The 27,021-nt window shown below is 43.3% G+C and overlaps 3 protein-coding genes across 5 annotated transcripts in view; 2 read left to right on the top strand and 1 right to left on the bottom strand.

The window, feature by feature from the left end:
* Positions 1 to 27,021, top strand: part of LOC121841796 — a 314,557-nt gene that overhangs the window by 9,403 nt on the left and 278,133 nt on the right. The window lies entirely within an intron of this gene.
* Positions 1 to 27,021, bottom strand: part of LOC112231940 (zinc finger protein 583) — a 969,163-nt gene that overhangs the window by 804,861 nt on the left and 137,281 nt on the right. The gene's annotated exons all lie outside the window — the stretch shown is intronic.
* On the top strand, positions 1,025 to 18,529 carry LOC112231612. The gene is given in 8 exon segments (XM_042311899.1): positions 1,025 to 1,544; positions 1,943 to 2,073; positions 2,277 to 2,462; positions 6,580 to 6,720; positions 16,634 to 16,745; positions 16,991 to 17,433; positions 17,436 to 17,785; positions 17,787 to 18,529. Coding segments are annotated over 8 exon segments (1,818 nt in total). The 5' UTR covers positions 1,025 to 1,261; the 3' UTR covers positions 17,959 to 18,529.

Genomic DNA, 27,021 nt, shown 5'->3' with positions numbered 1-27,021 from the left:
ATCACAGTTGCAGCCAACAGTATTTTTCAGTTACATGTTTCTGGCAGCCTTCTTCCGTTACACACAGGTGTTCAGAGCACGCTATATAGCTAATTAGCACAGGAGGTCCCTCTGTCTTCTATAAACACGTACTGTAACATGGATATATGGACTTGTGGGAAGACTAATCCTAATCCTATAAAGGCCTGTTGTAATTTAACCTTGTTTTTTGCGGGGACTGATATGAAACTTACGTTCCTTATTTTTCCAAAACCGTACCGCAAGCGATACTTGTTAACATTGAGAGCAAACATCGGTTCTATCATCAATAGGTGATAAAGGTAGTTAGCGTCTATGAATGGGGTAGGGGCACCCATGCAACTGGGGATACGGAGTGCTCTTTGAAAGGGAGACGAGTTTGAGTGGGGCAGAAAGTTTACTATGCTTAAGGCAGAGAAGAGAGCAGAGGATAGGCCAAGGTTAAGTGTTCGACCGGGAGCCCCCCAGTGAGTAGGCCTGAAGAGAGCAATCCATAGAGGATGAGTTTTAGTAAGGCAGAATTTATTGCTATGGTTATTAATTGTCTGCACTGATGGAGCATAAATTCCAGAAAATAGATGTGGTTGTGGCAGCAGCAGGAATTGGTAGGGCTAAAGTATTGGTATATGTGTAGGGTTAGATAGTGGTGCGATTTATTTTTCACCCTTCTTGTCTGTGACATAATGTGCAATTCACACTCCAACCTGTAAAAGACAGCAACACAGCATCAAGTCTACCTGCCGGAAACTCACAGGAAGGAGTAAACCTATGCTAGGACAGTTTAATATTTACCTTACTGAGTCTTTGGAATAAAGTTGTATTATTTTCTATTCTATTCTAACTGTTCTTTGTAAACAAGTCTGCTTTGAGCTTGAAAGATACTGATCATACGTGTAATGTAAGAAGTGTGTAATGTAAAATGAGGTGTAATGTAATAAGCAGTACCGTAATTCAAAGAACAGCGCGCATACATTTTTCATTTAACCACACCCTTTAAGCTATGACGCCAACAAATAAAATCCTTTCTCTTCTGTGTAAACGGAAGTGAACAGGTGACCAAAAAACATTTCCACATTAACGTTAATATTGTTGTTATTTAGACGTTTATGAACTCACTGGAACTTTACAATATGACCAATTTAACTGCACAGCATTACCTCGTGTAGTCTTTAATTCGCATTGGAGACAGGACTTGATAAATGTTATCTAGGTAACGCTAGCTAGCTGCAAAAGTTAGCAAACAATGGCTAACTGTATGGTTTTTCACACTCAAATAGCCTCCATCATGGAGGTGCTAGCGAATGCAGCCGTGGCAGAGATCTGTAAACTCGTAGACGACGACTATGCAGTGTTTCGTGTGGAAATTTCTCACAGCCAGAAGGAAAACAGGGGATTACGGAGGAAACTACAGCTACTGGAACTGAAGGTGGCACGGGAGCGCGCAGAGAGGACAATTCGAGAGCGCGTCCTCGCCAGTCGTCCCAGTAGTGTCAAGATCCTCGACCGATACAGAGGAATGGCAAGAGGTACATTTTGCAGAAGGCTGCAGGGCCTGTGGCCCCATTCCCCTCTCTGCATTTGTTCAGATGTGTTATCCAGAATTGGGTCTTGGTCAGTTTTTGGATAGTATGCAACTTCTCCAGATTACTTGGCTATCTTTATTTTACCTGGCAGATCAATTAAGGACAAATTCTTCTTGCACAAAGACAATATCATATTCTAGCTAAATTCTTGAATTTCCAATTGTTATACTCAATATATATTTTTTGATGCATGTAATATAATTAATCAATAAATACTATATAAAAAAGTTATGAATAGTGTTATCTTACATCCTTGCCAATTGTAGACATTGTCAATAGTGTACAATATAGCATTGACAGTACCTAACTTAACCACTCCTTTTTCCCACAATCACCCTCAGGTGAAGGACATCTCACTGGAGGCCACAGGAGCTTTGTGAAGCCAGCAGGACACAACGCTTGGAGAGATGACCAACCCATATCTATAGATGAGGGGAGTGGAATCTCAACCCAGCATGTTATTGTAATAGAGGTTAGTGTGCATAAAACATGTTATTTGTAAATTACTGTACATCAAATGTCGCCCGTTTATTTTAAAAAGGTAACCCTCAGCTATTGACTTGCTTACATGTACATCCTTATTTATATGCCGTAGGGGCACTTGTGAGACTTCCCTACGACATTATTATCCAATTCAGCTCATGTACCTGTAATAACCTCTTCTCTGCTTGTCAGTCTGCAGATGCAGAGGCTGCAGGTCCTGGAGGATCGTCTCTGGTCAAGCAGGAGAGGACCGAAGGAGATGACCCACGACACAGCAGAGACATCCAGACTGGCGCAGTGGCTGGAGTGGCACCCCTTTTAGCTACGGACGACCTCGCCACCACTCCCCAGCCCAGGAACCGACGCAGCATCACGGAGGTCAGTGGAATGCTGAACGCCGACCTCAAGTCAGAGACAGACAGCGAGAATTTAACTGTAACACACAGGCTCTTACACACAGGACCTGACCAAATGTCAGACCCAGAGAGACTGGGGCTGGGACCACTGGGCTGTCGTCCTGCTCCTGGCTCAGAGTATTTGCTTTACAGTATCCCGAGCCCGAGGATGGTTCATTACCATCGGGACTCAGGTGACACGTTGGAGACTGGCAATGATCTGTCTTGTACTTACACTACAGAGATGGACCCTGGCAACATGCACTTGGGCTTAGAGAGACAAACTGATCTGTCTCGAGAGGACTGGAACCAGTACAGTAGTAGTGGATACACTGAAGGGTGCCTAGATAAGAAAGGGGACGATATAGTGGTAGATGATGTGAAAGTGGAGGGCGACGCTCCTCTGACATGGAATGTAGACAAGACTCACTTAGGAGAAGGACATTCAAAAGGCAGAGATTTTTTAGATTACAGGGAAAGCTTGGAGACAAATCCAAATGTCGCGACCCACTCCCATTTGCACGTGCTCAGGGATCGTGAACCTGTGCCCACGTCAACGGGGCCTTCCAATTCACATAGCTGCATCCTTTTTGATAAGGTATTGAACTCAGAGGACCAAAGGGCCAAGGAGCAGGGAGGGAGACCAACATCTGGCAATAGCAAAGAGAAACGGTTCCTTTGCACGTTCTGTAACAAAGGCTTCAGCTGCCCCCAGAAGGTGGAGATCCACCAGAGGGTCCACACAGGAGTAAAACCCTTCAGCTGTACCCAGTGTCAAATGCGCTTTGCTGAGGCTGGCAACCTGAAGAGGCACCAGAGGGTCCACACAGGGGAGAAACCCTTCAACTGTACCCAGTGTCAGATGCGCTTCACCCAGGCTTGCCACCTGAAGAGGCATCAGAGGGTGCACACAGGGGAGAAACCCTACAGCTGCCCCCGGTGCGATATGCGCTTCGCCCAGGCTGGCAACCTGAAGATGCACCTGAAGGTCCACACGGAAGAGAGGCCGTTCGCCTGTACGCACTGCGGGAAGAGGTTCTCAGAGAGGAGCTATCTCAAGATACACCAGCAGAAAAACCATTCCACACGATAGCCTCTGATTTTCATTGTTGTCAACAGAAAAGATCCACAGATGTATTTGGAATAACGAGAGTAACACATTTCAGTGTTGAATATTCCTGGTAGAATATTGCATTTAGACATTGTGTGATATATAAGCCTAAAAAGTCTTGCATATTGTGTTTGTACTGTGTAGGCTATATGATGTTCAGAATTGCATGTTTCATTACCTGCATTCAACTACTTAATTTTACTTAATACTATTTCTATGAGAAACTACTATTTTTATGAGAAAATGTTTGCGGTTTATCAACTTCATGGTGATTTTTTTGTTGAGACATTACATTTACATTTAAGTAATTTAGCAGATGCTCTTATCCAGAGCAACTTAAATCACAGTTATAGCAAGTACAGTTTCCCTCAAAGTAGTTATCAGTAATATCTGTGCAAGTAGGAAAATACTATTTGTATTTATTTATTTTAATGATTTGGGGGGGCTCTCGGATTAATTTAAGATTATATTTGAAGAGGTAGGGTTTCTGAAGATTGTCAGTGAATATGCTGTCCTTACTTCAGGGGGAAGTTGGTTCCACCAATCGGGTGCCAGAGAAGAACATTGCCTCGGCTGGCCGTGGGACGGCCAAGAGACCATAGGTGGCAGAACAGAATGCTTGGGTTGAGGTGTAGGGTTTGATTATAGCCGGAAGGTAGGGAGGGGCAGTTCCCCTTGCTGCTCTGTAAGCAAGCACCATGGTCTGCTAGTGGATGCAAGCTTCAACTGGAAGCCAGTGGAGTGTGCTGAGGTGTGGGGTGACATGGGAGAACTTGGGAAGGTTGAACACCCGGTGGGCTGCGGAGTTCTGGATACGTTGCAGGGGTTTGATGGCACAAGCAGGAAATCCAGGCAACAGAGTTGTTGTAGTCTAGACAGGAGGTGACAAGCGCAGGGATTAGGACCTGCATCGCTTCCTGTGTGAGGAAGGGTCGTACTCTATAGATGTTATAGAGCTCGTGTCAAACTCATCACCCATGTTGTAGAGCATGAACCTGCAGGAGCGAATCACTGCTTCGATGTTCTTTGCACTCTGGGAGGGGGACACCATGGGGGTGCAGCTTCGTCTTGTTGAGTTTGAGGTGGGTCGACATCCAAGCTGAGATGTCTGCCAGGCATGCAGAGACGTGTATGTGTGGTTTTCATGTGATGTATTTTAACACTTAAATGTTTAATAAACACAAAATGGGACTTTTCATTCAAAGACTTTCATTGAGACTCTTTAGTATACATCACATCTGATCTCACCCTATTCAGCATACACTCGACAGCGCTTATAACTGTAGTGGGGATGGGTAAACACTTCATGTTGAAAGTGTGTTTATTACAGGGCCGGCATTATGGGCGGGTCTTAGGGGGGACCGCCATACTGTATCTCCATAATCGTCCAAACAAAATATTTTAATATTAATCATTTATTTGACTGAGAAGCGCCCTGACAGAAAGACCCATCACTGTCAGATAGAGTATCCGAGCAGCCAAAACAGCACCCCTCTGTCTCAGTATGTGTAGCCCATGTATCTGATGCTGTCTGGACTAAAAGAGTATGGCATGACATTCTCTTTTTTTGACCGCATCAGATAAATGGGCTACATATTGTAAGACAGAAAGAGCTGTTTCAGTCGTTCGGATGCTATTTTGGACTAACGTGTGAAGGTAACCTACTTTCAAAGTGATTTGTTTTACAATCAGATGACAACATCATGACGTGTTGTGTTCATGCCACATTAAAAGGCAGACTAACACATTTTTACAGTTCAACTACATGCATTACTATACAACCCACAATACAAGCGCAAAAGCAGTCATTTGGACTCCTCATGAATACAAAAAAAAATGCATTAGGCTAATCTGCTACTTTTAAAGTCATGTCCCCCCCTGTCCTAGACTTTTCCTAAATAAGTCTATAATCCACATGGTCAGAATCTTAATATCACAAACAGAATTGGTGTTCTAGACCGTTTTAGGAGGCCCCTTCTCCCCACAATATGGCCTGCTCCCCACCTTCTCATGATTAGTTGAAGATGCCAGTTGATAATCACGCAGATAATTGTCTCAAAGCTGAACCTAAACTATACCCAAACTAAATTCAAACGCATAAGAGATTAAATAAATTAAGTAGGCTAAAGTATGATGGGGGAGAAAGGATGGGTTGATGAGCAAGGGGAAGCGAACAGTGCATAATTATGTAATCACCAATTGTTAATGAAGGACAGGGCGGGCAATTCTATTGTATTGATCTATTTGAATTCTAATTTGAACATGGTATGTACTCTATCAGTGTATTCTGGATCTCTTGGAGTACACCGTGAGAGCGTGTGTAATTTACAATGGCAAGAAGGCCAAGATGAATGAATGCACTCGTTAGCGTTGCTACAAAATCTGAATAAAAACAACTCAGATGGTGTGGAAGAATGAATCATGAGCACATCTCTGATGAGTCTTCTTCTGATTCTGAGCCTCAACCTGAACCTATTCCTCCGAGTCCTAAGCGCAAAACATACCTAATTGTGCGCACTGAGCAGGTGGTAGCGCCACCACCAAATGAAATGGTGAGACAGGAAAGCGGACGGCACTATTCAGAATAGAACAAGCCGGTGAGAATTCTACGGGCCATTATCAGCACAAAATGTCTTCACTGAGAGAGCAGGTCCTACATCTCAAGCAAGAAATCAATTCAGCAACGCACTCCACTGCTTTCATTTAGGCTGTGTGACATGGACATGCTCCAACTGATAATTAACTTTTTGACTGTCATATCAACACTTACAGTTTACTGAACACTTGAAAATGATATATATATATATTTTTTTTTACATATATCCACATAGGTCCCGAAAAAAAACATGCCCCCTTATGAAAAAATCAAATGCCCATTAAACGGATTCGTTCTGGCACCCACCCTGGTTTATTATCTGTGTGTGCGTGTTTAGATTGTGTATCTGATGGAGTGTATTTCTATTTAATCTGTATCACCTGTCTCTTCCAGGAGGAGGAGGGTCCAGAGGTGCTGCTGGTGAAGGAGGAGAGTCTGGGGAACCCCGAGGGGACCATGGTCATGGAGGACAACCAGACTACACCTCCTCCTGAACCAACTGAGCAGCACAGGACCACATACAGTCTCACTGAGGTGAGCCCACTGTGAACTCCTGTCTGAATGGTATTAGGTCAGGGCCCATATTCACAAAGCCTCTCAGAGTAGGAGTGCTGATCTAGGATCAGTTTTGTCTTTTAGATCATAATGAATAAGACTCAGCACTCTTACTCTGAGATGCTTTGTGGATTTTATTTGGTCTAAACTGTGGAACCATGCCTTTTAATGATTGAACCATTAGTGTAAAGTAATCAAATGAATTAACATGTTATTTTTTTATTTAACCTTTATTTCATCAGGGAGTCATACTGAGACCAAGGTCTCTTTTACAGATGAGCCCTGAATTACAGAAATTAGAGAAAATACACACATCAAAATATAAATCCAAAATGCAACCAGAAAGAAAAGTCATTAAAAAAAACACATTAATCAGTAACAAGGTCCTCAATCAGCCTTCTGAATTGCCCTAGAGGCACCAAAGTATAAATGTAAGAACATTTGGAAGATTGTTCTACATATACGATGCAAGAAAACTAAAAGCTGATTAACCTAACTTAGAGACCAAAGGTATTCCCGGAGTTAGCCAACCCTGACACCGGGTGTAGTAACTCATAAGTCTAAAGTTTAGCAATAATGTTAGGTACAGTGGGAGTTTTTGTAAAAGGGCTTTATAAATGAAAATGTATCAACCTATGTGACATCAGAGGGCCAACCAACTTTCTGACAGAGATTGCTTTGATGAGTACTAAATCTGACACCCGTATTAAAGCACTATAATAACAGCATCTAACAGCTTTAATGAAGTGGCAACTGCGTTCATGTAGATGTCGCCATAGACTGAATAATTTGCTGTCTACTATTTAGCGAGAGGCATGATCTATTTCTTTAGAAGAAGCCTATTTTTATTCTCAACTTCTCCATATTATTTTTAAAAGACAGCTTTTCAGCTATCCAGATGTCCAGACATTTGTAGGCAGGGATACGATCAATATGGACACCGTCCAAAGTACATTAGTTATTTTTATGCACTCTAGAGAACAACATATTCTTAGTTTTACCTGCATTCAATACTAATTTCAGCTCAAAGTCTTTGGTAATACGATGAAGACCGACTGTATTTCAGATAAAGCCTGGTCAATCGTGGGGGAAATAGCATACACAACAGTATCATCGGCATGCAGGTTACAATTTTTTGTAACCTGCAACAATATTGTTAATGTAAACAGTAAAAAGTACAGGACCCAGAATAGACCCCTGCGGGTCTATTTGTCAAGTAATTTTTAAACCAGTTATACTGAACAAAAATATAAACGCAACATGTAAAGTGTTGGTGCCATTTTTCATGAGCTGAAATAAAAGATCCCAGAAATGTTCCATACGCACAAAAAGCTTATTTCTCTCAAATGTTGTGCACAAATTTGTTTACATCCCTGTTAGTGATAATTTATCCTTTGCCAAGATAATCCATCCACCTGACAGGTGTGGCATATCAAGAAGCTGATTAAACGGGATGATCATTACACAGGTGCAACTTGTGTTGGGGACAATAAAAGAACATTCTAAAATGTGCAGTTTTGTCACACAATACAATGCCACAAGTTTTGAGCTAGTGTAAAATTGGCATGCTGACTGCAGGACAGTCCAACAGAGCTGCTGCCAGAGAATTGAATGCTAATTTCACGACCATAAGCCTCATCCAATGTAGTTTGAGAATTTGTCAGTATTCAGTACTCCGACTAGAAGTGGTAGGCCACAGGCCTCCCGGGTGGCGCAGTGGTCTAAGGCACTGCATTGCAGTGCTAGCTGTGCCACCAGAGACTCTGGGTTCGAGCCCAGGCTCTGTCGCAGCCGGCCATGACCGGGAGTTCCACGGGGCGATGCACAATTGGCCTAGTGTCGTCCAGGATAGGGAGGGTTTGGCCGGTAGGGATATCCTTGTCTCATCACTCACTAGCGACTCCTGTGGTAGGCCGGGCGCAGTGCGCGCTGACCAGGTCGCTAGGTGTACGGTGTTTCCTCCGACACGCAGCTGGCTTTCGGGTTGGATGCGCGCTGTGGTAGAAATCCTCTGTCCTCGGTTGCACTACCGACGTCCAAACTGCCTCTGGAAGCAACGTCATCACAATAACTGTTCATCCGGAGCTTCATGAAATGGGTTTCCATGGCCTAAGATCACCATGCGCAAGGCCAAGCGTCGGCTGGCCTAAAGCTCTCCGCCATTGCAGTTCTCTGGCGTAATTACGCTTCACCATCTGGCAGTCTGACGGACGAATCTGGGTTTTTACGATGCCAGATGCATAATGCAAACCTGTAAAGTTGGGCTAGGCCCTTTAGTTCCAGGGAAGGGAAATCTTAATGCTACAGCATACAAAGACATTTAACGATTCTGTGCTTCCAACTATGTAGCAACAGTTTGGGGAAAGCCCTTTTCTGTTTCAGCATGACAATGCCCCTGTGCACAAAGTGAGGTTCATACAGAAAGTGTTTGTTGAGATCGGTGTGGAAGATCTTGACTGGCCTGCACAGAGCCCTGACCTAAACCCCATCAAACACCTTTGGGATGAATTGGAATACCGACTGCAAGCCAGGCCTAGTCGCCCAACATCAGTGCCCAACGTCACTAAAGCTCTTGTGTCTGAATGGAAGCAAGTCCCCACAGCAATGTTCCAAAATCTAGTGGAAAGCCTTCCCAGAAGAGTGGAGGCTGTTATAGCAGCAAAGGGGACCAACTCCATATTAATGCCCATGATTTTGGAATGCAATGTTCGACGAGCAGGTGTCCACTTTTGGTCATGTAGTGTACAGTCGTGGCCTAAAGTTTTGAGAATTACACAAATATGAATTTTTACGAAGTCTGCTGCCTCAGTTTGTATGATGGCAATTTGCATATACTCCAGAATATTATGAAGAGTGATCAGATGAACTGCAATTAATTGCAAAGTCCCTCTTTGCCCTGCAAATGAACTGAATCCCCCCCGAAACATTTCCACTGCATTTCAGCCCCTGCCATAAAAGGACCAGCTGACATCTTGTCAGTGTTTCTCCTGTTAACACAGGTGTGAGTGTTGATGAGGACAAGGCTGCAGATCACTCTGTCATGCTGATTGAGTTTGAATAACAGACTGGAAGCTTCAAAAGGAGGGTGGTGCTTGGAATCATTGTTCTTCCTCTGTCAATCATGGTTACCTGCAAGGAAACATGTGCCGTCAGGAATGGCAGCAGGCAGGTGTGAGTGCATCTGCACGCACAGTGAGGCAAAGACTTTTGGAGGATGGCCTGGTGTCAAGAAGGGCAGCAAAAAAAGCCACTTCTCTCCAGGGAAAACATCAGGGACAGACTGCTGAGGACTGGGGTAAAGTCATTTTCTCTGATGAATCCCCTTTCCGATTGTTTGGGGCATCCAGAAAAAGCTTGGCCGGAGAAGACAAGGTGAGCGCTACCATCAGTCCTGTGTCATGCCAACAGTAAAGCATCCTGAGACCATTCATGTGTGGGGTTGCTTCTCAGTCAAGGGAGTGGGCTCACTCACAATTTTACCTAAGAACACAGCCATGAATAAAGAATTGTACCAACACATCCTCAGAGAGCAACTTCTCCCAACCATCCAGGAACAGTTTGGTGACGAACAATGCCTTTTCCAGCATGATGGAGCACCTTGCCATAAGGCAAAAGTGATAACTAAGTGGCTCGGGGAACAAAACATCGATATTTTGGGTCCATGGCCAGGAAACTCCCCAGACTTTAATCCTATTGAGAACTTGTGGTCAATCCTCAAGAGGTGGGTGGACAAACAAAACCCCACAAATTCTGACAAACTCCAAGCATTGATTATGCAAGAATGGGCTGACATCAGTCAGGATGTGGCTCAGAAGTTAATTGACAGCATGCCAGGGCGGATTGCAGAGGTCTTGAAAAAGGAGGGTCAACACTGCAAATATTGACTATTTGCATCAACTTCATGTAAGTGTCAATAAAAGCCTTTGACACTTATGAAATGCGTGTAATTATACTTCAGTATTCCATAGTAATATCTGACAAAAATATCTGAAGACACTGAGGCAGCAAACTTTGTGGAAATTAATATTTGTGTCATTCTCAAAACTTTTGGCCACGACTATGTTGATGGTGGTGCTGGAGACGATGAATATAAAGTTGACAATTTTTTAAATGTCCATTTAAGCAAGGCATCTAGCACATAACAGGTAGTAAATTGGTGAAATGAAAACAAAAAGATTCACTAGAAGTTGACTGGTTAACCGTCGAGTTAGCTAGAGTCCGGCAGAGGGAAGAACAGTCGATTGACTGACCAGTGTCAATTAAACCATAGTTTCTCTCAAATAATAAGCCTGTCAAGGTAAAATGATGTTTAAAAGCATCACTTATCTCATTCTTATCCGTTCCTTGCATTGGACCGGGCCTGATTTCCCGTCTGAAGGAGCTCAGATAGCTCTTGGCCCTTGGTTTTCTATCTTTGACTCTGAATTGTTTTAAAGGGCCGTGTTTATTTTCCAGAGGAATAAATATGGAGGATACATTTTCTAAAGCCAACTCAGGGTCAGGAATACAGGAGACAGTGGCTAAATCAGAGTAGAACATGTCATGTAAAAACCCTTAAGGAGGAAACCTTTTAAATGCATATTTTTTATTTTTTATTAAATGAGGATTTTTACAAATAAAAAACTATCACATTTACATACTTATTCAGACCCTTTAGTCATTACTTTGTTGAAGCACCTTTGGCAGCAATTACAGCCTCGAGTCTTCTTGGGTATGACCCTACAAGCTTGGCACACCTGTATATGGGGAGTTTCTCCCATTCTTCTATGCAGATCCTCTCAAGCGCTGTCAGGTTGGATGGGAAGCGCTGTTGCACAGCTATTTTCAGGTCTCTCCAAAGATGTTCAATGGGGTTGAAGTCCGGGCTCTGGCTGGGCCACTCAAGGACATTCAGAGACTTGTCCCGAAGCCACTTGTGCATTGTCTTGGCTGTGTGCTTAGGGTCATTGTCCTGTTGGAAGGTGAACCTTCGCCTGAGGTCCTGAGCACTCTGGAGAAGGTTTTCATCAAGGATCTCTCTGTACTTTGCTCCGTTCATCTTTCCCTCTATCCTGACTAGTCTCCCAGTCCCTGCTGCTGAAAAACATCCCCCACAGCATGATGCTGCCACCACCATGCGTCACTTTAGGAATGGTGCCAGGTTTTCTCCAGACATGACGCTTCGCATTCAGGCCAAATAGTTCAATCTTGGTTTCATCAGGCCAGAGAATCTTGTTTCTCATTGTCTGAGAGTCCTTTATGTGCCTTTTGGCAAACTCCAAGCAGGCTGTCATGTGTCTTTTACTGAGGAGTGTTTCCGTCTGGTCACTCTACCCTAAAGGCCTGATTGGTGGAGTGCTGTATAGATGGTTGTCCTTCTGGAAGATTCTCTCGGATCCACAGAAAAACTATAGAGCTCTGTCAGAGTGACCATCGGGTTCTTGGTCACCTCCCTGTCCAAGGCCCTTCTCCCCCGATTGCTCAGTTTGACCAAGGGGCCAGCTTTAGGAAGAGTCTTCTTCTTCAAACTTCTTCCATTTAATCATGATGGAGGCCACTGTGTTCTTGGGGACATTCAATGCTGAAGACACCTTTTGGTACCCTTCCCCAGATCTGTACCTCGACACAATCTTGTCTCGAGCCCTACGGACAATTCCGTGGCTTGGTTTTTGCTCTGACATGCACTGTCAACTGTGGGACCTTAAATAGACAAGTGTGTGCCTTTCCCAATCATATTCAATCAATTAAATTTACCACCGGTGGACTCCAATCAAGTTGTAGAAACATCTCAAGGATGATCAATGTAAACAGGATGCACCTGAGCTATATTTCAAGTCTCATAGCAAAGGGTCTAAATACTTAGGTATGGTTGAAGTCGGAAGTTTACATACACCTTAGCCAAATACATTAGCCAAATTCAGTTTTCACAATTCCTGACATTTAATCCTAGTAAAAATTACCTGTCAGGTTAGTTAGGATCACCACGTTATTTTGAATAAGGTGAAATGTCAGAATAATAGTAGAGAGTGATTTATTTGAGCTTTTATTTCTTTCATCACATTTCCAGTGGGTCAGAAGTTTACATACACTCAATTAGTATTTGATAGCATTGCCTTTAAATTGTTTAATTTGGGTCAAACGTTTCGGGTAGCCTTCCACAAGCTTCCCACGATAAGTTGGGTGCATTTTGGCCCATTCCTCCTGACAAAGCTGGTGTAACTCAGTCAGGTTTGTAGGCCTTCTTGCTCGCACACGCTTTTTCAGTTCTGCCTGCAAATGTTCTATAGGATTGAGGTCAGGGCTTTGTGATGGCCATTTCAATACCTTGACTTTGTTGTCCTTAAGCCATTTTGCCACAACTTTGGAAGTATGCTTGGGGTCATTTTCCATTTGGAAGACCGATTTGCGACCAAGCTTTAACTTGCTGACTGATGTCTTGAGATGTTTCTTCAATATATCCACATAATCCCCCCCCCATGATGCCATCTATTTTGTGATGGCACCAGTCCCTCCTGCAGCAAAGCACGCCCACAACATGATGCTGCCACCACCGTGCTTCACGGTTGCAAGCCTTCCCTTTTTTCCTCCATAACGATGGTCATTATGGCCAAAAAGTCATGTTTTTGTTTCATCAGACCAGAGGACATTTCTCCAAAAAGTATGATCTTTGTCCCCATGTGCTGCTGCAAACCGTAGTCTGGCTTTTTTATGGCGGGTATGGAGCAGTAGCTTCTTCCTTGCTGAGCGGTGTTTCAGGTTATGTCGATAAAGGACTCGTTTTACTGTGGATATAGATACTCTTGTACCTGTTTCCTCCAACATCTTCACAAGGTCCTTTGCTGTTCTGGGATTGATCTGCACTTTTCGCACCAAAGTACGTTCATCTCTAGGAGGCAGAACGCGTCTCCTTCCTGAGCGGTATGACGGCTGCGTGGTCCCATGGTGTTTATTCTTGCGTACTATTGTTTGTACAGATGAACGTGGTACCTTCAGGCATTTGGAAATTGCTCCCAAGGATGAACCAGACTTGTGGAGGTCTACAATTTTTTTCCCTGAGGTCTTGACTGATTTCTTTTGATTTTCCCATGATGTCAAGCAAAGATGCACTGATTGTGAAGGTAGGCCTTGAAATACATCCACAGCTACACCTCCAATTGACTCAAATGATGTCAATTAGCCTATCAGAAGCTTCTAAAGCCATGAAATCATTTTCTGGAATTTTCCAAGCTGTTTAAAGGCACAGTCAACATAGTGTATGTAAACTTCTGACCCACTGGAATTGTGATACAATGAATTATAAGTGATATAATCTGTCTGTAAACAATTGTTGGAAAAATTACTTGTGTCATGCACAAAGAAGATGTCCTAACTGACCTGCCAAAACTGTAGTTTGTTAGCAAGAAATTTGTGAAGTGGTTGAAAAACGTGTTTTAATGATTCCAACCTAAGTGTATGTAAACTTCCGACTTAAACTGTAAATAAGGTATGTTTTTTAAATTTTAATACATTTGCAAAAATGTCTAAAAAACGTTTTTTTTCTTTGTCATTATGGCGTTTTGTGTGTTGATTGCTGAAATCCGTTTTAGAATAAGGCTTTAACGTAGCAACATGTGGAAAAGGTCAAGGGGTCTGAATACTTTCCAAGACACTGTATTCTTTAACTGATCTGAGGCCGGGGATAAGGGGTCAACACTCAGATATAGCACCAATAGCATCCGCCATGGCAGCAAGGGGTAAATCACAGCAACAAGTACATTTGTATTCCGGGTTATGGACACAATTACAACCAGGAGTTTACAGTTCTTGGGAACAGAAATATTTTTAAAGTATTCACTCCCCTTTGCTTGTTCAATATTTTGTTGAGTTACAGCATGAATTTAAAATGGATTACATCTAGATTTTTTTTGTCACTGGCCTACCCCATGTCAGTGTAATTATGCTTTTTGAAATGTTTACTAATTCATTAAAAGCTGAAATGTCTTGAGTAAATAAATATTCAACCCCTCTTTTTATGGCAAGCCTAAATAAGTTCAGGAGTAAAAATGTGCTTAACAAGTCACATAATAAGTTGCATGATTTTTTTGAATGACTACCTCATCTCTGTATCCCACACATACAATTATCTGTAAGGTCCCTGGGTCACGTTGTGAATTTCAGACACAAAGACCAGGGATGTTTTAACTCTTTCTCTGAAAGATGGGCACCTATATGTAGGTGGGTAAAAACAGAAACAGGTATTCAATATTCATTTGAGCATGATGAAGTTATTCATTACACTTTGGATGGTGTATCAATGCACCCAGTCACAACAAAGGTACTGGCGTCCTTCCTAACTCAGTTGCCAGAGAGGAAGGAAACCCCTCAGGGATTTCACCATGAGGCCAATGGTGACTTTAAAACAGTTACAGAGTTTAATGTCTGTGTTAGGAGAAAACTCAGGATGGATCAACAACATTGTAGTTACTTCACAATACTAACCTAATTGACAGAGGGAGAATAAAGAGTCCTGTACCTAATAAAAATAGTCCAAAACATGCATCCTGTTTGTAAAAAGGCACTAAAGTAAAACTGTAAAAAATGTGGCAAAGCAATTCACTTTTTGTCCTGAATACAAACTGTTGTGTTTGGAGCAAATCCAATACAACACATTATTGAGTACCAATCTCATATTTTCAAGCATAGTGGTGGCTGCATCATGTTTTGGGTATGCTTGTAATTGGCAAGGACTGTGGGGATTTTTTCAGGATAAAATCAAATGGAATGAAGCTAAGCCCAGGCAAAATCCTAGAGGAAAACCTGGTTCAGTCTGCTTTCCACCAGACACTGGGAGATGAATTCACCTTTCAGCAGGACAATAACCTGAAACACAAGGCCAAATGTACACTGGAGTTGCTTAACAAGAAGACACCGAATGTTCCTGAGTGGCCAAGTTACAGTTTTGACTAATCTACTTAAATATATGCCAAGACCTGAAATTGATTGTCTAGCAATCTACAACAACCAATTTGACAGAGCTTGTAGAATTTTGAAAAGAATAATGGGCAAATGTTGCACAATCCAGGTGTGAAAAGCTCTATGAGACTTACCCAGAAAGATTCAGAGCTGTGCTCGATGGTGCTTCTACAAAATTTTGACTCGGTGTGAATACTTATGTAAAGTAGATATTTCTGTATTTCATTTTCAATACATTTGCAATGATTTCTAAAACATGTTTTCACTTTGTCATTATGGGGTGTGTGTATATGGGTGAAAGAAAATCTATTTACTCCATTTTGAATGCAGGCTGAAACGCGGATGTGGAAAAATGTGGAATAAGAGTACTTTTTGAAGCCACTCCCCCCCCTTTCAGTAATCTGTCACATTTTAAGTAAATTATTATAATGTATTTAATCTCTTTTTTAGAGACAGAACCATTTAACCATGTTTCTGAGGGAACCAGAATGTCAGGACACTAGTTCTGTATACAAATGTCAATTGTGCCCATAGTTCTGTATACAAATGTCAATTGTGCCCTGTTTTTAAAATCATACTACGCACATTTAGGTGCATTACCCCCCCTACGAGATTTAGAGGGGCTATTCAGTTCATTTACATAATGGCTAACTGGCATAGGATCATCTGCAGCTATTTGTTGAGTGAGCTGAGACTTTGCCAGGTCCTTGGCCATCCACATGAGAGCAGAGCAGACAGATCTCCTTCAATTTGCTGGATGCAACGGCTGGAACAGGAACTGGGTGAGCAGTGTTGGCAGAGCTCAGTCCACTCAGATGAAGCTCTCATAGTATCAAATTAACTAACATGTTTTCAAAGTACTCATAGCAATCCTTCACTGACCCATCAGAATATGCTCCATAGCAGGGTGCTCATATGAGATTTCTTCATCCAACATCGTCTCATGCTGTATCTCTTATAGTCAGTAGACACGGAGGATGTGAAGCCTGATCTGCTGCTGGTCAAAGAAGAGACAATAAAGGACGGACCAGAGAGAATTGACCTGCGGAGTGGACTAAAGATGGGGGAGCAAGTTAAGGGAGAAATACATATAGTCTTCATACAGTAATAGATCTTTAATAGGAATAGTGATGCGCCTGCCTATTATTCTTTCTTAATTTTCTTCATTGATAAAATGAAATCAATACAACTTATGTTTACATACTAAAACACACATTATAATGTGTGAACTTGATCAGGTAATTGACTCAAAGAACTCCATTGGTATATGAGTTCTCTGCCATGTTTGTAAAGTCTATTTTGTAACGTCTTCCTGCAGATGGTTGGCTGGAGGCAAACAGAGGAGACTGTGCGACCATCTTGGATTCCCAGACCCAGATGGGTGCAGCGAAGGGCCCAGGGGACAACATCACTGAGCAGGCCAGGACCAGAGGCGACATATTGGAGGTCAGTGGATGGGATAGCATCCTCAACTCTGGGCTGGGGAACAACATTGTTAACCACAACCAGAAACAGACAGTCAAACACAAAACAGCAACCAAACTTAGTCTCCATGACAACAGACTGGCTGAGACCAGGGTGAGGCTTAGATTTGGTCTGTGGGGACGGGGAGGTGTCTGTATGAGAACAGACACAGACTCTCCTAGCAGTGTGCCGTCCTGCTCCTCTAGTTGTGATTCAGACAGACTGATGGCACCTCAGATTAACCCCCTAACAGGTGCTGCCTTCAGCCTGCCTTCTACAGGATCTATCAACTGGAACATGGATCTATCAACTGGAACATGGACCCTGCGACAACACAGACACTCCCTGGCCTTTGTCCTCCTCACACTCTCCTAATGTTTAACCAGACCTCAGACAATGCCAATTCCTCAGCACTAAATGGCTACACAAACCCATTCACAAATGACAGTAGTAGTAATGCTATCAGCAGATCCGGTGGCAAAGAGAAGCTCTTACAGTGTTCATTCTGTGGGAAAACTTTCAGTTTCCCCAAACAGGTGTAGATCCACCAGAGGATGCACACGGGGGAGAAATTGTTGGGCTGCCGCCTGTGCTGGGCCTGTTTTTCCGACTCGTCCCACCTGAAGAGACACCAGATGGTCCACACGGTAGAAACCCTACAGCTGCCCCCAGTATGAGAAGAGGTTCTCCCACCAGTTGAAGATGCACCTGATGATCCACATGGGAGAGAGGCTGTTCACCTGTACATACTGCTGGAAGAGGTTCTCAGAGAGGACCTACCTCAGGATACACCACCAGAAAATGCACACGGCACATGTATAGTTTAATGTAACATAGTACTAGTTAGTTTGTAGTTAATTCTGTTGGTTTTGGATGTAGTAGAGAACTGGATGAGAACTGAGGAAATAATGAATAAGATGAGGCAGAGTAGATGATAGTGTGATGGTATCTGTAAAAATGCTTCATTATTGAAAATAATTTTCATGTAATGTTGAACTTTTTCCAAAGTATCTCCCAACCCAACCCGGTCATATCCCCTATACTCCCCCAACCCGGTCATATCCCCTATACTCCCTCAACCCAGTCATATCCCCTATACTCCCCCAACCCGGTCATATCCCCTATACTCCCCCAACCCGGTCATATCCCCTATACTCCCTCAACCCGGTCATATCCCCTATACTCCCCCAACCTGGTTATATCCCCTATACTCCCTCAACCTGGTTATATCCCCCATACCTCCATTGACTGTGGTTAATATTTTAGAATATCTTGTCATGTTTGTGTGTGTACAGCAAAACGTTTCTTATATAAACTTTTATGATTTTCTCTTCCATTTGTGTTTACAGTCTGCAGTCCACGAGGACTTGTTAATATCCAGTGTTGCTGGTGGGAGAGACTGGACCTCTGAGGTGGCTGGTCACAAACCCTGGCCCCGGATCAGGATCATGGATCAGGAGCCGTCGCTCTTTCTTCCTGAGTCGGATCCAGGACCCAACCGTGAGGGACAGAGACTCCACCACCACACGGAACACAACCAGCGGACAGGTGGACTGAACAACCTCAGACATGGTGGTCATCAGAGAGGCTCCAGTCTGCAGCCCAGACCCTTCTCTTCACAGTCTCAGTGCAGGGATGGAGCAGGGCCTGGGGCTGATAGAGATAGACCCTCCTGTTCCTATGATACAAACACCACAGTATCCATGATGAAAAGAGCAAGACACCCTGGGCTTCAGCCTTCCGAGAGAGTGGAGGGAGACTCCCCTGATGGGAATCTAACAGGAAGTTTGTCTTCTCTTTCAGGGTCTCGTCTAATGCCTAGTGACTGGGTTCATAAAAGGCCTGGGCCTGGGTCTAGCCTTCCTCAGCTACTTCATGGTTACCCTACCAACACAGCACACAATCCCAACAACACCCAAACAATGACTAGAGGAGGGAGCTCAAAGACTAACCACCTGAGTGTGGTGGCTCCTGCTTCTACCTCGCCTGGTGTCATTGGGTCACCGCGTGGGAGGCAGAGCATTAGGGGGGATGCCGACAAGCCATACGCCTGCCCCACATGTGGGAAGCGCTTCGCTCAGTCAAATTATGTGAAGATGCATCAGACCGTTCACACCAAGGAGAAGCCCTTCAAGTGTAAACTATGTTACAAGAGCTTCTCCTTCCTGACTAACCTTACCAGACATAAGAGTGTCCACAATGGGGAGAAATTGTAGCACTGTGGCTTGAGTTTTATAAAGGGGATATCTGGGAACCATTCTTTAGCTGACATTATATTTATCATGTGAAGTGTCTTGGGGTACGATATATATATATATTTTTTAAAGTACTCGTAAGTCCCTCAGTTGAGCATCTGGGTACACTCACATTCTCAAATATACAGACTTGTTGTTTTGGGTGCTAGCATAGCCAAAACACTGCCGTGTTATTGAAGAGCAACATTATATTTCCCCTCTCAATTTGGTTTTGCCTATGTTCTATTCATAACAAATATAATGTCCCCCACAACATTATTTAGCATAATCAGGTGGTACCTGTTCCTTTATGTACTATAATTAAGTGATCAAATCTGTTAATAAATTAGAATAAATCTTGTTGATTTTGTATTTGCTTGTTGACCATTTAGATTTAAAATTGGCCTTAGTTTCCTTGGCTTATAGTGCTCTGAGCTTGAAAGATACTGATTGTGAAAAGGAAATTTGATGTGTAATGTAGTAAGCAGTACTGTACTTTAACGCCCCCAAATAGCAGGCTATTTTTAAATCATGTTGTTTATTTCATGAAAATAACTCCAAATATATAATTTATTTCCCTGAACCTCTCTTTGCCATTGAAATGCTCAGGGGAAAATATATTTTCATTAAATTACTGTTGCTGCATCCCTGTTGATTTAAATAAAACTTTCCATACATGTTTGCCCATGGAAGAAGAGGACAGAAAGTTACTTTTTTGAGCTGAATGACAAGAAATTGTTAATGTACAATCACTGCAGAACAAACTGTATGAGCTCCGTTCGAGACTATCCTATCAACGGGACCTGAACAACTGTAATATCCTATGTTTCTCTGAGTCCTGGCTGAACGAGGACATGGATAATATGCATCTGGCTTGTTTTCCTATGCATCAGCAGGACAGAACGGCAGTATTGAGTAAGCTCAAGGGGGTGCTGTGTCTCTTTGTTAACAACAGCTGGTACGTAATCTTTAATATTAATGAAGTCTCAAGGTTCTGCTTGCCTGAGTTAGAATACCTCATAAACTGTAGACCATACTATTTACCATGCTGGCATTAAGACCGGACTCAATGACCTGTGTAGGGCCATAAGCGAAGAAGGAAATACTCATCCAGAGGCGGCGCTCCTAGTGGTCAGTGTTTTTAATGCAGGAAAACTGAAATCCGTTTTACCTCATTTCTACCAGCATGTAACTAGAGGGAACTAGAGGCAAAAACACTATATCACTTTTTCTCCACAACACAGGCACGCATCCAAAGATCTCCCTCGTCTTCCATTTGGCAAATCTGACCATAACTCTATCCTCCGGATTCCTGCTTACAAGCAAAAACTCAAACAGGAAGTACCAATGGCACGCTCAATACGACTCACTTGTACTTCCTGTGGATGGTAAACTATAGGACTGTTTTGCTAGTACATACTGGAATATGTTCTGGGACTCATTTTATGGGTTTGAGGAGTTAACCACATCAATCATAAGTGCATTGATGACATTGTGACCTTACGTACATATCTCAACCAGAAGTTATGGATTACAGGCAACATCCGCACGGATGTGACAGGGCTTGCAAACTATCACAGATTACAAAGGGAAACCCAGCCACAAGCTATCCAGTGAGTCAAGCCTTCCAGATGAGCTAAATGCCTTCTTTGCTCGCTTCGAGGAAAGCAACGATGAACCATACGTGAGAGTACCAGCTATTCCAGATGACTGTGTGATAACGCTCTCTGTAGCTGACGTGAGTAAGACCTTTAAACAGGTTAACATTCACATGGCCGGCAGGGCCATACGGATTACCAGGACGCGTAGTCAGCATACGCTGACCAGCTGGCAAGTGTCCGACATATTCAACCTCTTCCCGGCCCAGTCTGTAATACCTACATATTTCAAGCAGTCCGCTTTAGTTCCTGTTCCCAAGAATGCCAAGATAACTTGTCTAAATGACTATCGCCCCATAGCAAACACCTGTAGCTGTGAAATGCTTTGAAAGGTTGGTCATGGCTCACATCAACACCATCATCGCAGACACCCTGGACCCACTCCAATTCGCATACAGCCCCAACAGATGACGCAATCTATTGCACTCCACACTGCCTTTTCCCACTTAGACAATAGGCACACCTACGTGAGAATGCTGTCCATTAACTACAGCTCAGCGTTCAACACCATAGTGTCCTCCAAGCTCATCACTAAGCTAAGGACCCTGGGACTGAACACTTCCCTCTGCAACTGGATCCTGGACTTCCTGACAGGACGGCCCCAGGTGATGAGGGTAGGCAACAACACATCCACCACGCTGACCCTCAACATGGGGGCCCCTCAGACATGATTGCCAGGTCGAGCAAACATTTCAAGCCCAGTGACCACTCAAAATCCAGCCAAAGGGCCTGAAAATGTGCCAATTTTTATTTCCCACAGCAAGAATACGATAAACAATTTTTCCATTGTTTTCAAGCTAATTAAGAAGGAATATACATAACTTGTAACTACGTTAGAAGCAAAATTTGTTTTTCATCAAAATAATTATTATTGTGAACAAGACATAAACTAATTAAACTTGCCAGATCATTTTCCATCAATGGATGTCGATTTAACTCGTTTGACTGCTATGATTAAGCAATAAAGCATGAGAGGGTATGGTATATGGCCAATATACCACAGCTAAGGGCTGTTCTTAAGCATGACAACACGGAGTGCCTGCATACAGCCGTTAGCCGTGGTATATTGACAACAAACCCCCAGGGTGCCTAATTGTTATTATAACCTGGTTACCACAGACGTTACCAATGACACTGCATTCTGCCCTATCCCTTCTGGACAAGAGGAATACCTATGTAAGAACGCTGACTACAGCTCAGCATTCAACACCATAGGACCCTCCAAAACTCATCATTAAGCTTGAGACCCTGGGTCGCGACCCAGCCTTGTGCAACTGGGTCCTGGACTTTCTGACGGCTGCCCCCAGGTGGTGAAGGTAGGAAACAACATCTCCACTCCGCTGATCCTCAACACTGGGGCCCCACAAGGGTGCGTTCTCAGCCCCCTCCTGTACTCGCTGTTCACCCACGACTGTGTGGCTATGCACGCCAACAACTCAATCATCAAGTTTGCAGACTACACAACAGTGGTAGGCTTGATTACCAACAACGACGAGACAGCCTACAGGGAGGAGGTGAGGGCCCTCGGAGTGTGGTGTCAGGAAAATAACCTCTCACTCAATGTCAGCAAAACAAAAGAGATGATCGTGGACTTCAGCAAACAGCAAAGGGAGCACCCCCCTATCCACATCAACGGGACAGCAGTGGAGAAGGTGGAAAGTTTTAAGTTCCTCTGTGTACTTATCACAGACAAACTGAAATGGTCCACGCACACAGGCAGTGTGATGAAGAAGGTGCAACAGCGCCTCTTCAAGCTCAGGAGGCTGAAAAAATTGGGCTTGTCACCGAAAACCCTCACAAACCTTTACAGGTGCACAATTGAGAGCATTCTGTCGGGCTGTATCACCGCCTGGTACGGCAACTGCACCGCCCACAACCGCAGTGTCTCTAGAGGGTGGTGCGGTCTGCACGACGCATCACCGGGGGAAAACTACCTTCCCTCCAGGACACCTTCAACACCCGATGTCACAGGAAGGCAAAAAGATCATCAAGGACAACCACCACCCGAGCCACTGCCTGTTCACCCCGCTTCCATCCAGAAGGCGAGGTCAGTACAGGTGCATCAAAGCTGGGACAGAGATAGAAGCTGTTTTTCAATCTCAAGGCCATCAGATTGTTAAACAGCCTCCACTAGCACATAGAGGCGTCTGCCTACCTACGGACTTCATATATCATTGGCCACTTTAATAAATGGAACACTCGTAATTTTAATAATGCCACTTTATTAAGAATGTTTTCATATTTCGCATTACTCATCTCATATGTATATACTGTATCCTTCACAATCCATTTATCTATTGCATCTTAGCTGCTCTGTCACTGCTCATGCATATGTTTTATACTTACAGTTGAAGTTGGAAGTTTACATACACCTTAGCCAAATACATTTAAACTAAGTTTTTCACAATTCCTGACATTTAATCCTAGTAAAAATTCCCTGTCTTCGGTCAGTTGGGATCACCCCTTTATTTTAAGAATGTGAAATGTCAGAATAATAGTAGAGAGAATGTTTTCTTTCAGCTTTTATTTCTTTCATCACATTCCCAGTGGGTCAGAAGTTTACATATACTCAAATAGTATTTGGTAGCATTGCCTTTAAATTGTTTAACTTTGGTCAAACGTTTTGGGTAGCCTTCCGCAAGCTTCCCACAATAAGTTGGGTGAATTTTGGCCCATTCCTCCTGACAGAGCTGGTGTAACTGAATCAGGTTTGTAGGCCTCCTTGCTCGCACACGTTTCTTCAGTTCTGCCCACAAATGTACTATGGGATTGAGGTCAGGGCTTTGTGATGGCCACTCCAATACCTGGACTTTGTTGTCCTTAAGCCATTTTGCTACAACTTTGGAAGTATGCTTGGGGTCATTGTCCATTTGGAAGACCCATTTGCGACCAAGCTTTAACTTGCTGATTGATGTCTTGAGATGTTGCTTCAATATATCCACATAATTTTCTTTTATGAAGTGCACCAGTCCCTCCTGCAGCAAAGCACCCCCACAACATGATGCAGCCCGTGATTCACGGTTGGGATGTTGTTCTTCGGCTTGCAAGCCCCCCTTTTTCCTCCAAACATATCAATGGTCATTATGGCAAAACAGTTCTATTTTTGTTTCATCCGACCAGAGGACATTTCTCCAAAAAGTATGATCTTTGTCCCCATGTGCAGTTGCAAACTGTAGTCTGGCTTTTTTTATGGCAGTTTTGGAGCAGTGGCTTCTTCCTTGCTGAGTGCCCTTTCAGGTTATGTTGATATATGACTCTTTTTACTGTGGACATAGATACTTTTGTACCCGTTTCCTCCAGCATCTTCACAAGGTCCTTTGCTGTTGTTCTGGGATTGAGCTGCACTTTTCGCACCAACGTGCGTTCATCTCTAAGAGACAGAACGCGTCTCCTTCCTGAGCGGTATGACGGCTGCGTGGTCCCATGGTGTTTATACTTGACATCAAATGATGTCAATTAGCCTATCAGAAGCTTCTAAAGCCATGACATCATTTTCTGGAATTTTCCAAGCTCTTTAAAGGCACAGTCAACCTAGTGTATGTAAACTGCTGACACTCTGGAATTGTGATACAGTGAATTATAAGTGAAATAATCTGTCTGTAAACAATTGTTGGAAAAATTACTTGTGTCATGCACAAAGTAGATGTCCTAACCAACTTGCCAAAGTATAGTTTGTTAACAAGAAGTGGAGTGGTTGAAAAACGAGTTTTAATGACTCCAACCTAAGTGTATGTAAACTTCTGACTTCGACTGTATATATTCTTATCTCATTCCTTTACTAGATTGTGTGTATTAGATTTTGTTGTGGAATTTGTTCGATATTAGGTTTTGTTGTGGAATTGTTAGATATTACCTGTTAGATACTGTTGCACTGTCGGATCTAGAAGCATAAGCATTTCGCCCCGCTAACCATGTGCATGTGACCACAATTTTTTTATTTGAAGTCATTTTTTGTCATACCCATGGTACACGGTGTGATTTGTTAAATTTTTAATTATGATTTTTTTAACCTTTATTTAACCAGATAGGCCAGTTGAGAACAAGTTCTCAGTTACAATTGTGACCTGGCCAAGATAAAGCAGTGCGACAAAAACAACAACACAGAGTTACACAAACCAACCTACAGTCAATAACACAATAGAAAAATCTGTGTACAGTGTGTGCAAATGTAGAAGAGTAGGGAGGTAAGGCAATAAATAGGACATAGGGGCGAAATTATTACAATTTAGCATTAACACTGGAGTGACAGATGTGCAGATGATGATGCAAGTAGAGATACTGGGGTGCAAAAGAGCAAGAAGATAAGTAACAATATGGGGATGAGGTAGTGCTATTTACAGAATGGCTGTGTACAGGTACAGTGATCGGTAAGCTGCTCTGACAGCTGATGCTTAAAGTTAGAGAGGGAGATCTAAGACTCCAGCTTCAGTGATTTTTGCAATTCGTTCCAGTCATTGGCAGCAGAGAACTGGAAGGAAAGGCGGCCAAAGTAAGTGTTGGAGTTGGGGATGACCAGTGAAATACACATGCTGGAGCGCTAGCTACGGGTGGGTGTTGCTATGGTGACCAGAGATAGCTGAGATAAGGCGGGGCTTTACCTAGTTTACCTAGTCGTTGGAATGAGACCAAGGTGCAGCGTGGTGAGCGTACATTTTGTTTTATTTTGTTAAAATGTCGCCAACAAAACCAGAAATAACAAAAACGACCGTGAAGCTTACAAGGGCTATAGTACCCCTAACAAAGACAACTTCCCACAATGACAGAAAGGAAAAAGGCTGCCTAAGTATGATTCCCAATCAGAGACAACGATAGACAGCTGTCCCTGATTGAGAACCAAACCCAGCCAACACATAGAAATACAAAAACATAGAAAACAGAACATAGAATGCCCACCCAAATCACACCCTGACCACACCAAATAGAGACATAAAAAGGCTCTCTAAGGTCAGGGCGTGACAATATTGGGCTTTGGTGACAAAACAGATGGCACTGTGATAGACTACATCCAATTTGCTGAGTAGAGTGTTGGAGGCTATTTTGTAAATGACATCGCCGAAGTCAAGGATCGGTAGGATAGTCAGTTTTACGAGGGTATGTTTGGCAGCATGAGTAAAGGAGGCTTTGTTGCGAAATAGGAAGCCGGTTCTAGATTTAATTTTGGATTGGAGATGCTTAATGTGAGTTTGGAAGGAGAGTTTACAGTCTAACCAGACACCTAGGTATTTGTAGTTGTCCACATATTCTAAGTCAGAACCTTCCAGAGTAGTAATGCTAGTCGGGAGGGTGCGGGCAGCAATCGGTTGAAGAGCATGCACTTAGTTTTACTAGCATTTAAAAGCAGTTGGAGGCCACGGAAGGAGTGTTGTATGGCGCTGAAGCACGTTTGAAGCTTTGTTAGCACAGTGTCCAAAGAAGGGCCAGATGTATACAGAATGGTGTAGTCTACGTATAGTTGGATCAGAAAATCACCAGCAGCAAGAGCGACATCATTGATATATACAGAGAAAATAGTCAGCCCGAGAATTGAACCCTGTGGCACCCCCATAGAGACTGCCAGAGGTCCGGACAACAAGCCCTACGATTTGACACACTGAACTCTATCTGAGAAGTAGTTGGTGAACCAGGCGAGGCAGTCATTTGAGAAGCCAATGCTATTGAGTCTGCCGACAAGGATGCAGTGATTGACAAAGTCGAAGGCCTTGGCCAGGTCAATGAAGAAGGCTGCACAGTACTGTCCTCTATCGATGGCGGTTATGACATAGTTTAGGACCTTGAGCGTGGTTGAGGTACACCCATGACCAGCTCAGAAACCAGATTGCATAGTGGAGAAGGTATGGTGGGATTCGAAATGGTCGGTGATCTGTTTGTTAACTTGGCTTTCAAAGATTTTAGGCAGGGCAGGATGAATATAGGTCTATAACAGTTTGGGTCTAGAGTGTCTCCCCCTTTGAAGAGGGGGATGACCGTGGCAGCTTTCCAATTTTTGTGGATCT

This window comes from Oncorhynchus tshawytscha, linkage group LG34, assembly GCF_018296145.1.
Source record: "Oncorhynchus tshawytscha isolate Ot180627B linkage group LG34, Otsh_v2.0, whole genome shotgun sequence".
NCBI lineage: Eukaryota > Metazoa > Chordata > Actinopteri > Salmoniformes > Salmonidae > Oncorhynchus > Oncorhynchus tshawytscha.
This window is presented reverse-complemented; position numbering and strand designations above follow the sequence as displayed.